Source organism: Brienomyrus brachyistius, unplaced genomic scaffold, assembly GCF_023856365.1.
Source record: "Brienomyrus brachyistius isolate T26 unplaced genomic scaffold, BBRACH_0.4 scaffold38, whole genome shotgun sequence".
Taxonomy (NCBI): domain Eukaryota; kingdom Metazoa; phylum Chordata; class Actinopteri; order Osteoglossiformes; family Mormyridae; genus Brienomyrus; species Brienomyrus brachyistius.
Genome location: NW_026042313.1, coordinates 1,134,644 through 1,145,895, shown reverse-complemented (window position 1 = coordinate 1,145,895; position 11,252 = coordinate 1,134,644). Strand labels below are relative to the sequence as shown.

Sequence of the window (11,252 nt, the reverse complement as noted above, 5' to 3'; positions counted from 1 at the left end):
TGCCGTTCCCAAACAGCATCTCCCCACGCTGGGTGTTACCATCTATATCCAGCTGTGTGCCGTTCCCAAACAGCATCTCCCCACGCTGGGTGTTACACTCTATATCCAGCTGTGTGCCGTTCCCAAACAGCATCTCCCCACACTGGGTGTTACCATCTATATCCAGCTATGTGCCGTTCTCAAACAGCATCTCCCCTCACTGGGTGTTACCATCTATATCCAGCTGTGTTCCGTTCCCAAACAGCATCTCCCCACGCTGGGTGTTACCATCTATATCCAGCTGTGTGCCGTTCCCAAACAGCATCTCCCCTCACTGGGTGTTACCATCTATATCCAGCTGTGTGCCGTTCCCAAACAGCATCTCCCCTCACTGGGTGTTACCATCTATATCCAGCTTGGTCCCATTGCCAAACAGCATCTCCCCACACATGGCCACGGCGCAGTAGTAAGTCCCAGCATTGGAGAGGCTGAGGTTCCCCTTGGGGAGGCTGTAGACGCAGCTCCGTGTAGGAGATCCAGCCTCAGGGCTCTTCTCACACTCATCACTCCTGTTTCCGTGGCTGTAAATGACTCCAGGAAGGGATTCTCCTGATCCATGTCTGAACCAGTAAACACTGTGTTCTCCTGCACAGCTCCCAGTCTCTATCGTACACTGCAGGCTCACAGAGTCTGTGTCAGACACAGTGTCAGACACAGGCTGCTGTACCACAGTCTTGCTGTTGGAGTCTTTACCTGAAAAGCAAAATGTTCATGATGACAGCGCTTTGAGAGTCACAATGGAAAACACAGATCCTGAAAAATATTTCTTGCCGATTTTAGAAATATTTTGGAATGGATGTCATGTTGTTCTATCCATCCATAAAATAAGTAACTTCTTGGAGAATAGTTGACATTCTTGTCTCTTTTTGTTGTATAACTATTTATTAGTATATATTCAGTAACACTTTACATTAACTGCACCTACATTATACATTTACAATGCATTCATATAACATTCATAATCACCATGTAATTTGTATACCTTAATATCCTAACATACCTTAACAGCTTTAATATACATTGATAACATTATATGATAACAAAGATTATATTATAACTGTAACACTGGCCCAAGAAGTGGAACGGAGATCCAGAATTGCATGCAGCCAGAAGTTTTATTGGCAGCACTAGTACGTAGCAATGAAAGGGGCTAAGCGAGGAGAATGGTCGAGGGGCAGAAGCATGTGTCCGAAGCTGAAAGAGGAACAAACACGGGACATGACAACACAGGGAAAGAGTACCAGGAGAAGCCGGTCTCAGCGGGGCAGGAGGTTCAGGTTCGGGAACGGGTCTGGGAAGAGGAAGAGGAACAGACAAGGTAAGTACACTGGGCGGACGGAACAGGTAGGAAGCAACGGGTAGACGATAGACAATAGATTGCTCGGTATGGCTCAATAGCATGGCTCAATACTTCGCAATGTCCCGATGGAGCTCAGTGCTTAAATCCATTCCGTCATTAAGCGTTCTACGGAGCACCTGGCTGGTCCCGCCCATGTGGGCGTGATCGAGACGGGCTAGTCGGTGGGTTCCGCCTGCATGGGCATGACAATAACAAACATTATATGATAAGAACAAACATTATAATTGTATAATCATATGTTTGATGTTAGTGCATGAAGGTAGATGAATTTAATTAATTTCAATGTAAAGAAATGAAGTGTGTAAAGTGTATTTTATATTTTCATGATTTTCGTGACTATCAATATCCCTCTGGCTTATGTTGACCATTTTGTTTGTCTATTTTTTAAACATTAAATAGGAAGTGTGCATCGCAAAAGGAATTACTTGGTTTCATGCGGTTTCTACTATTTATTTTCTTGTGTGTTGAAAAGTAAGTTTTTCCCTTCTACCATAGCACTACAGCAAAAAGCAAGACATCATGGCAAATGCAATTATGCTTTATTCAAATAAACATGATTACATTTATTATTATATTACATTTGATTAGCATAATATCTTCAAAGGTTTCATGATTTAATCTGCAATCTTCTGGCCTGAAATCTTTTCCTGCTACACTGAAGACTCTCTCAGCGTGTGCAGAGAAAGCTGCAGCCAAAGGGTTGGCATCCTCTGATAAACATGGTTGGCTCAGTTATCGGTGACATTATGTGAAGCTTTCATGGCAGGAATAGGGACTAGTTTGACTTTTGATGCAGGAAAAGTGTTTGGGACGTTTCCTAGGTTAGAAACTGCAGTCACTGCAGCCAACACTGACTTCTAAGGAGAGACACTCAGCTCTTCCTATGAGCAGATCCACCATGGTGCACAAAATGACAGTATAATTATTGTTTTAGGTGACACTTCAAATGTTGCATTATTTCATTCTGAATAAAATTATAATAGTGATACACAACGATGTTAATGTGCTTATGTGTAATTCATATTTAAATATTTGGCTGTATAGCTAAAAGCTATATTGTAGCTATATGTACTGTATGTATATGAATTTATTTGAATTCAAATACGTATTCATTCTGCTTCCTTAAATTCAAAAATGAATTGTAATTCTGCATCCTGTTTTCAACAGCGATTCAACTTTATTTCAGATGAACAAAATTAATTGAAATTTAAGGTCCATTCTCAAACCAGTTCTGAATGGTGCATATCCGACTCTTATATTATAGCATGTCTTTCTGAGACAATATACACTGACTGTTGAGTTAAAAAATTTTAAGAATATATTTTCTTTGTCGCCTAAGACTTTTACGCAGTAATATATATATCAACTCAAAACTGAAATGTAAACATTTTCCTTTAATTTATTTGAAAGAGGCTGCAATGTGTAACATTTTTCCAAATCTGAAGATTCCAAATGGCTGAAGATTTCTGACAGCAAGCAAAATGTAACAAACTGTGAAATAATGTGATGCAGCACATGTTCATGTATAAATGTAACAAACTGTATAATGATGTGATGCAGTGCATGTTCATGTATAAATATAACATCAGGAGGGGTCCAACACATAACTGTATACACATAACTAAATCCACTTCACACAAGTAAGATGATACGTAATGCCTCCTATTAATTTGTATTCTTGTATACTTATTTTTACATATTTCAGCTATTTATGCGTGTAATAATAATAAAAAGTTTATAATTCTAATTGGAAAGCTTTTATAAATGTTTTTGTTTAATGCTGTATATAGAAAAACATTCAAGGACCAATACTCGCAATCTACATCAACTATGTTGGTTAATTTTATATTGACACAGAGCTCAACTGTCAAAAATGTTTGTCAAAGGACAATATTATTGACACTTTCATAAAGCAAATATGAAAATAGTTGGAATCTCATTTATCTGTGATTATGACAAAGGTTCCATTTCCAAATGCGATTTCATTATAGAACAGAGCAGCGCAATAATACACTGCAGAATCTGACGGCTCCACGTTAGAAATAGTGAGGTTAAAACTCCCCTCTGCATTCAGTAAGGAGTAACGTTTTATGTTTTTATATTCCTTGTAAAATTCACCAGGTACGTAGAGAAGTGCTTTCGCCATGAGCTGGGGCTTCTGACCAGCAGCTTGCTAAAACCAAACTGCAAAAGAAATATCTTCTGGACGGAAGCATGTCAGGGTCACACTGTCTCCATGCTGGACCCTCATCAGGTATCTGGGCTGAACAACATCCACAGCCAGTGAAGTGTCTGGAAAAAGAGAGAAACACAAATGAATAAACAAACAAACAAACAAACAAGCAAATAAATAAATATCATAATAATAATCAGAATACCCATTACATATGATGAAGATTAAATGGCCAAATACTTATTACACTAATCACATCGTACAGGATATATAAAAATCCCCACAAAATATGATTTAATAGTATAGAACCCTACTAATGAAAATGAGAAGACCAAAGAGTCTGAACATCTTTGCGGTTCCACTGTTTAGAATAAACTGCTCTGCTGCTAAGTGAGAGATCATGGTCATGGTCGGGATGAAAGGGCAGGAAACAGAGAGGAAACAGAGAGACACACATCAGGCTGATCTGATTGGCTGTTCACATGGGAACTTACGTAATAGTGAAAAAGCATCCTAATGTGCACTTATGTATTTGTACATAAGAAAAAACAGAAAGAATAAAACATAAGAAAAAAAGGAATCTTTTCTAATGTCTTACCTGCCTCTGCAGGCATCTGCTGTAATGTCCTCACATGCTGCATCCATGTCAGCCAGCAGGGTCATCTGAGCATGTGGCTGGCGATCGTAAGCCTTCTAACTCCATGCTGAGCAGAGCCCCTCGATCGGGTTAAGGAATGGGGAGTAGGGGTCCATGATGTTCTTTCATTGTCAGAAATTGCACCACTGTACTGTGCCCAGTCAATACATGCTTGGCAAATTAAGGTTCATGAGAAAAAATCTTGAGGAAATGCAGAGTTCTGGAGGAGATTCTCATACTATAGATGATGGCATGTGTTTATGCGCCATACTGAAGAAACTGTACAAATTGCTAGACATAAAACACAGGACTGGCAACTTTCAGCAGAAAATAGATGGTACATTTTAACACCTTGATAAAAAACTTAAAATCCATAGTATGTGGGACAACCTTACAGAACCTTTAGTAGTCATTGTTCAGAACATTAACACGGATTAAAAACAATTACTATGAAAGTGCATTATTCAGTTAAGTTGTCCTTTTGTGAAGAGAAAAACTGTCTTTGAAAAAGAGAAACAATAGAACTAAGCTGCTGCGTTGGCGCCCCCTCGTGGTGAATTGAGGATAGTTCTGTCTGAACCAGCTCAGCAGGAGATTTGGTGTCAGCTGTCGTGACAAACTTCCTGCTTAGTGAAGGAATCTAGCGGTTTGAAGGGCAGACATAAATAAATAGACGGTATGTACTTTTGATATATTGAGAGTCAGCCGAGACACATTTGGGGATGGCAAGAGGTTCAATATTTATTAACTTATCAGCTCCGGGAACAACGCATAAACACTCAACTTCCCTCTCTTGCCTTCTTCTACTTCCCTCCAACTATATGCTACTACTGCCATCTAATGGTTGAATCCAAGCTACTACAGTACTGCACAACATGCAACCCCAGAGGATGGTAGAGACACAGAAGGCAACGTACTGTACGGGGTTTATTGTTGGGAACACGCAAACAGAACTGGAATCAGCAAGTACAATCGAGTCCAAAAGCCAGTTCTACAGGTGGCATGCGAGACGAAGGACAAGTACAAGGAAGAGGTCCGGGAGGATCAGGATGGGATGGGATGGAATGGCAGCAAAGCAGGCGGATGGACCGGATCGGGGTAGACAGGAGGAAGACCGCCCTGTACTTCTTATGAAAACCCTCAACAGTACCTTGCATATAATGCAGCGCCAAGCAGAACTAAACAGGGAGTTGACGTAACTCAGGTGTGGCTGCTGCCGCTGCATTCTCCCGAGGGGGGCGTGACAATACAATGAATAATGAACATCTTTAAATCGGTAAAATACGATTTACGGATATATCATTATTCGTACGCCATAATTATTTAGAAATTTGACCGACATTATCTGACCAATAATTGTACATTTTGCTCGATTAACCCTCTCTTACCTGATAATTTCAAGTGCGCTCTCATCTCCACTGCTGTCAGTGTATAATTCTCCTCAAGTCCCTCGGCCACATCACGCGAGCTGGAGGCATGTTTGGCGAGTCAGATTATCATGAGAAGGAAGAGATACATTGTGTTGTTCATATGTCATTGAAGAGACCTTGTTTCATGAACAATGAACTTTTATTTAACCACCAACATCTTCCATGCAAACCCACAACCTGCTCTGTGCCGTCGGTCTCCCTACCCCTTGTCTTTACCTCCTCCCAACCCTCCAGGTCTCTCTGCTGGTCACCAAAAGTACTGCACTACATATCAACACATCCCCCTTTCTTTAAAGCAGAGAACAAACATGCCTTAACATACCAAAATATTATATTGGCATTGTCAACGTCAGTATTCCCATTTTCATCATATCATTACTGTTTTTTTTTTTACATTTCACAATGCTTTCAAATAACACAAAACTCTTTAAAAAAAATAAACGCCCTAATTTTCACACCCTGCCAGCTAACAGCTCGTTCTAAGGCAATAACCGACACCATTGCCACCTTTATTTGTAAAAATATCCAGCCTTACGGTGTAATAGATAACTGCTCCACATCTTGGAGCTGAGGTATCACATACCACATAGGAAGTTTTTCACCAGAAAATGAATCCCTGTTCTGTATGACAAAGTGAGACCGATAGCTGAGTGCCTAAAGAGCCGCAGTAACATATGATGTGATAGTCACTGCACACTACATAAAAGTCTTTATTCCTGAGCATGTGTTACTGCATTACCGAAACTGAATGTTTGGTGTACATAACGGAGATGGGTTTTTTTTCTTCAATGAAGTTGCTTGTAATGAAAGTTTTTATCCGTGTTTTGTTGCAATGTCTTAGCAAGTTCACCTCTTTTTCCGTCCATGGAATTTTCAATGTGGTGATGTAATCCATCTAGCAAGTTCAAATTGCCCAGCTGTCTTGGCCGCTTTTGGGACAGGTGTGCACCATAAAGTTGTTGTTGAAAGTGATTACAGTTGATTTTTTTCTGCGGAGAGGAGATGCTTGAACAGGGTCAGTCAGAAATGCCCTTTATTGACATGTTCTTTAGGGTGCTTGTGGCAAGTGCTACAAGATGACCGACCTTGAAAGTGGTGACACCTTTGCTGTGATGGTCATACCTCTACATTCCTGGGGACTGGAGGAGGTATGTGGTATGGATTGTGCTTAATGTCATCCCTCTTTGCAGTTTATCTGCATTTCCCTGTTACAATACTTGATGAGATGGTGTTTGATATTTCACTCAGGTGTGTCAAGAAGTGGAGATTTTGAAAAAAAACCACGGCACAAGAACGTTGTGGGCTTCTCCCATTCTTTTGAAGACGATCTGTTCATGTATATTTTCATGGAGTTGTGCAGTAGGCAGGTGAGTCCCTGACTTTTGTAGACATCTTACTAAGGCAAAGACTTTGTGATGGATCAGGCTGCCCCTGTTTCTCCCTGCCCAGACACTTGGTGACATCCTGAAAGCTCGCGGGACTCTGACCCCGAAGTCCGCTATTACATTCAACAGCTGATATCGGGGATAAAACACATCTACCGGCAATGTTATGTCCATAGGGACATCTAGTTCGGTATGTGTACATGCACTCACGCTTTACTCAATTCTCTGTTTAATAATGCTGGCATTTCACATGGCATTGCGAGTGTAGCTCGTCTGGATTTCTGTGTAGTGTTAATTTATCAATTTGGTAAAGTCTGCAGTTTGGCAAAGTATTTGAGTCTATCCTTAATGCAAATTCGTTTGTCTTTCAGAAAATTTATTTGTGAATGACAAAATGGAACTGAAAATTGGAGATTTTGGACTGGCGGTCAAGCTGGAGCCGAGGGAGAAGTAGGTGTTTTTTGCAGAATTCCTGGCTAAGCTTTCAAATTTGTTTATACAGCAAACTAAAGCACATGTGCGCTTAACGTTTTCCATTTGTGTGTGTTGTAGAAAAGTGTGTGGTACTCCAGTCTACATGGCTCCAGAAGTGTGGAAACGGGAGGGCCATGGAACAGAAGCAGAAGTCTGGGCACTGGGCTGTGTCATGTACGTATACCCTATCAACCCTCCTCCCGGCCAAAGATCAGCATGGCTAATAAAATCTGTCTAACATTTTAAGAAGACATGTGTCTAACATACATAAATATGTTTTTTTTTCTACTTGAAATAGAAAAGAAAAATGAATACTGGCACACAGTTGAGAGGAATTGCTCTTTTGGAAGCACAGCATTTTTATGTCAAATGTGAAAGACCTCAAACACCTTTGCTGCCTTTCTTACTACAGGTACCAGCTTCTGGTTGGGGAAATCCCATTCGATCACGACGATCGCTGTGAAATGATAAAGAACATCAAAGAAGCTAAATTTATTCTACCCCAGAACCTCGGTATTGAAGCTGGGAAACTGATGGGCAAAATATTTCAAATCGACCCACAGGATCGCCCGTCATCGCAGAATATCCGTGGCCACAAGTTCTTCACAAAGGTTGGTCCACTTGCAAACTGGTGGGATGTGGATGATTAGCTGGTCTGCTGAGGTCACTGGTATTTACCCTTCCTATAAAATTACAGTAACAAAAGATGGATGGATGGATGGATGTATGGGATTGGTTTGCTTAACTGATGCATGTTAAACCAACACTCTAGGGCTTCACTCCAAAGACACTGCCAGCTAGTAGCTGTGATAAAGCGCCGCAGCTTAAAGCAGTAAATCGATTTGTGAAGATTTTCAACTGGTTCATGTACCTGCTACAAAAGAAGCGATCCAGAGGTAAATTCCATCAGCATAAATCACACTAGTAGATCATCTCTCAGTTCCTCAGGCTCAGACGCTTGACCTGGCAAATCCATGCTTTCTCGCAGTTGAGCCTTTACTGGAGGATGCAAAGCAGAGCAGTCTTGAGATCCCCCAGCCTGTGGAGTCACGCCAAATTGACCTGGTCGAGTTGGTCAAAGTGGTTGAGGTAAAGATGTGCTATTCACAATAGTGAATCCTTGTCCTGTCCCATCTCTGTTACCATTCTGTAGCTTAAGCTTGTCTTGGTGTTTTGCATGGATAAAGCTGGGGTATACTGAATTAGTGTCGTCCTCCTTGGACCTTGTGAATGCCATGGTAACTGAAAACTCAATTTTTCTACACAGAGAGCTGTAGAGGAAGTACTGAGTAAGTGCAGTGACGCCCTACCATTGAGTGCCTCCCCCAACTTCCTGTTCACGCCAGTTCCAGCTTTATGGATAGGGATGAAAAATGGAAAGACATACACAGAAAATAAAATGCACAACCAAACATAAAATACACATTAACTGAATCTGTGAGCTTAAGTTTTATACCCTTAGTTTCTCTGATTAAAACTAGATTTAAATTCCTCTTTAACCAATTTACCCTATTTTAGGTTTAGTTACTGTATGTTTAGACTTTCATAGCTAAATTTAGAATCAATAACCAATTACGTCAAGATTAAATTGTAATTGGCCGTAGATTACACTTAGGGATGTTTTTAGATTTAGGTTCACCAGTTCCAATATGTTTTTTGATTACCCTTCTTAGTCCAACTCCACTCAGGTGAAGAAAGGGTAAGTATATAACAACTTAAATGAAATACAAATTAGTTACGTAAACTGCATAAAACAATTTAACAGTCCTACCACAAATCCGGTAGTTAAATGAATATGAGTTGTCAACACAAGAATCGGTTTAGTTCCTTGGGTGACTCACCATCAACATCCAACGATATTCGAATGCAGCTCCAGGAAGTTTAGGTTCCCGCTAAAAGGACCTGACCTGCGTAAGCAAACAGGTATTATAATACACTACAATATTTACTATATCAGTCACTCTGTCTAATCATTACAGTTATAATTAATCAAATATATGACACTATATCAAAGAAAATACTTTTACACATAATGTCCTTTTTTTTGGAGGGGGTGGATCAGGGGGGGGAGTGATTTTTTTTTTTATTTGATTGATTGTTTGAACTTTCAAATATGTAAGAAAATACATATTTGAAAATACATACCGAAGAGAGCAGACCTACTTAGTACGCCTCCTCAGTTCTTCCAGTTTGTTGCATTTCAAATATATTAAATGTAAGAAAGTACAAGAATGTAAATTCCTTGATCCATGTGCATCTCATAAATGCCTTCCTAACCATGGATTTGGATACTGATGTTTCATTCGTGAATATAAAAATGATACTATTTGAAACCAATATTCTGTTTGTCATTTCCATTCTAAATGAACAACAAAGATTTTAAAATATATATCTAGAAAGAACGTGTATTAAAACATGTTGAAACACGAGGAATTTACAAAATGCAAATCTACAAACAAGTACGAGAACCAATTTTTTTTTTAAGTGGGCTAATCAACAAATAACCTTTCTTTAACAGGTACTCCGGAGAGATAAGTATTAGTTACCTTTCTTTTACAGCATAAAGAATTGTACATTCACTTCAATACCGAAATGTATTGAATTATATAATGAACTCAAAATACACATATTTCTAAACCAAATTACTAAATTGTGCCTCTTTACTGCACACACGTTTAGCGAATAAGGAAAATGTACCTCTGGTCAAAATGTGCTCACGCGGCTGCTCCGTGCCTCATGGGTGACTAGTAGCAGGAAAAAACGTTCAGCCATCACAACCAATGTTGTCTCGCTCTCTGAATATTTCTTTAATATTTCGGTGTATCTCCAAAAGAAAAAACTTTTTGCTCTTTGTAATACACCGTCTAAGAAAACTACGTGACTAAATTTTTTCAGGCAACCTGGAAAAACCGGAATATTCCTGTTCTTCACTTATGAGAGGGCGTGGCTTCACTCAAGCCAATTGAGTTTAACCTCTTAAATCACAGATGGTTTTAACTACACTATTTTTCTGCATAAAACGCATGTTACATATTCAACTGTGTCTTTCTCATCTCTTTAGTGTTGTGTCTGTCTTTATTTGAAAAATGTGCATCGTTAATGTGTTTGGCACTCTCCTAAACGTCAATAACCAGAGACAGACAAATGGGAGGAAGTAAAAGACAAACAAAAAAAGTATCAAAATGACAGTGTTGCATTTTTTTAACACAGAAAGAGTCATTTCAGCTTTACTGCCACCTATGAGTTAATGGCTGCCAATGTTTATGTTAAAAGTGTCTGCAAATAAGTTTAACACGGTATCTTACTGAAAACGCGCCGCCTTCTGCCTGCTGTCATTCCGCTAAGATATAGGCGACTCTGGTAAGTAACAGGTAAAGTTGTCGTTTAAAGTAATGCAAATGTGCATTGCCGGTTTTACTATATCACGTTACGTCATTTATAGTTGTAGTACAGTGCATTCTGAATCCATCCTAACTAGCCATCTAGCTCATGTGAACATGAAGCAGTACCGCCTTCCAGCTTGGTTTTGCAGAGGGGTTGGTTGCAAATGCAAACAATCCCTTAATGTCCGTGTGTTGTGTTCAGATGTGAAAATAAAAGATAACTGTCAAATTCACTGTTTATGTCCTATTATACAAGATAGCACTGTAAAATAATTTGCTATGCATATGGATGCCCTGCATTGGTGCTGGGATCCAGCGGGCCCCAACGGAAATCTCGCGGGAGCGGGCGGCTAAAAATAGACAGCGGATCC

General features: G+C 39.8%; 1 gene segment (V, D, J or C); it reads right to left on the bottom strand.

The window, feature by feature from the left end:
- Positions 1 to 216: 216 nt before the first annotated feature.
- Positions 217 to 10,393, bottom strand: LOC125722440 (Ig kappa chain V region K29-213-like). The segment is given in 7 exon segments: positions 217 to 732; positions 1,281 to 1,330; positions 1,451 to 1,571; positions 5,598 to 8,181; positions 8,370 to 8,850; positions 9,340 to 9,405; positions 10,196 to 10,393. Coding segments are annotated over 4 exon segments (561 nt in total).
- Positions 10,394 to 11,252: the final 859 nt, after the last annotated feature.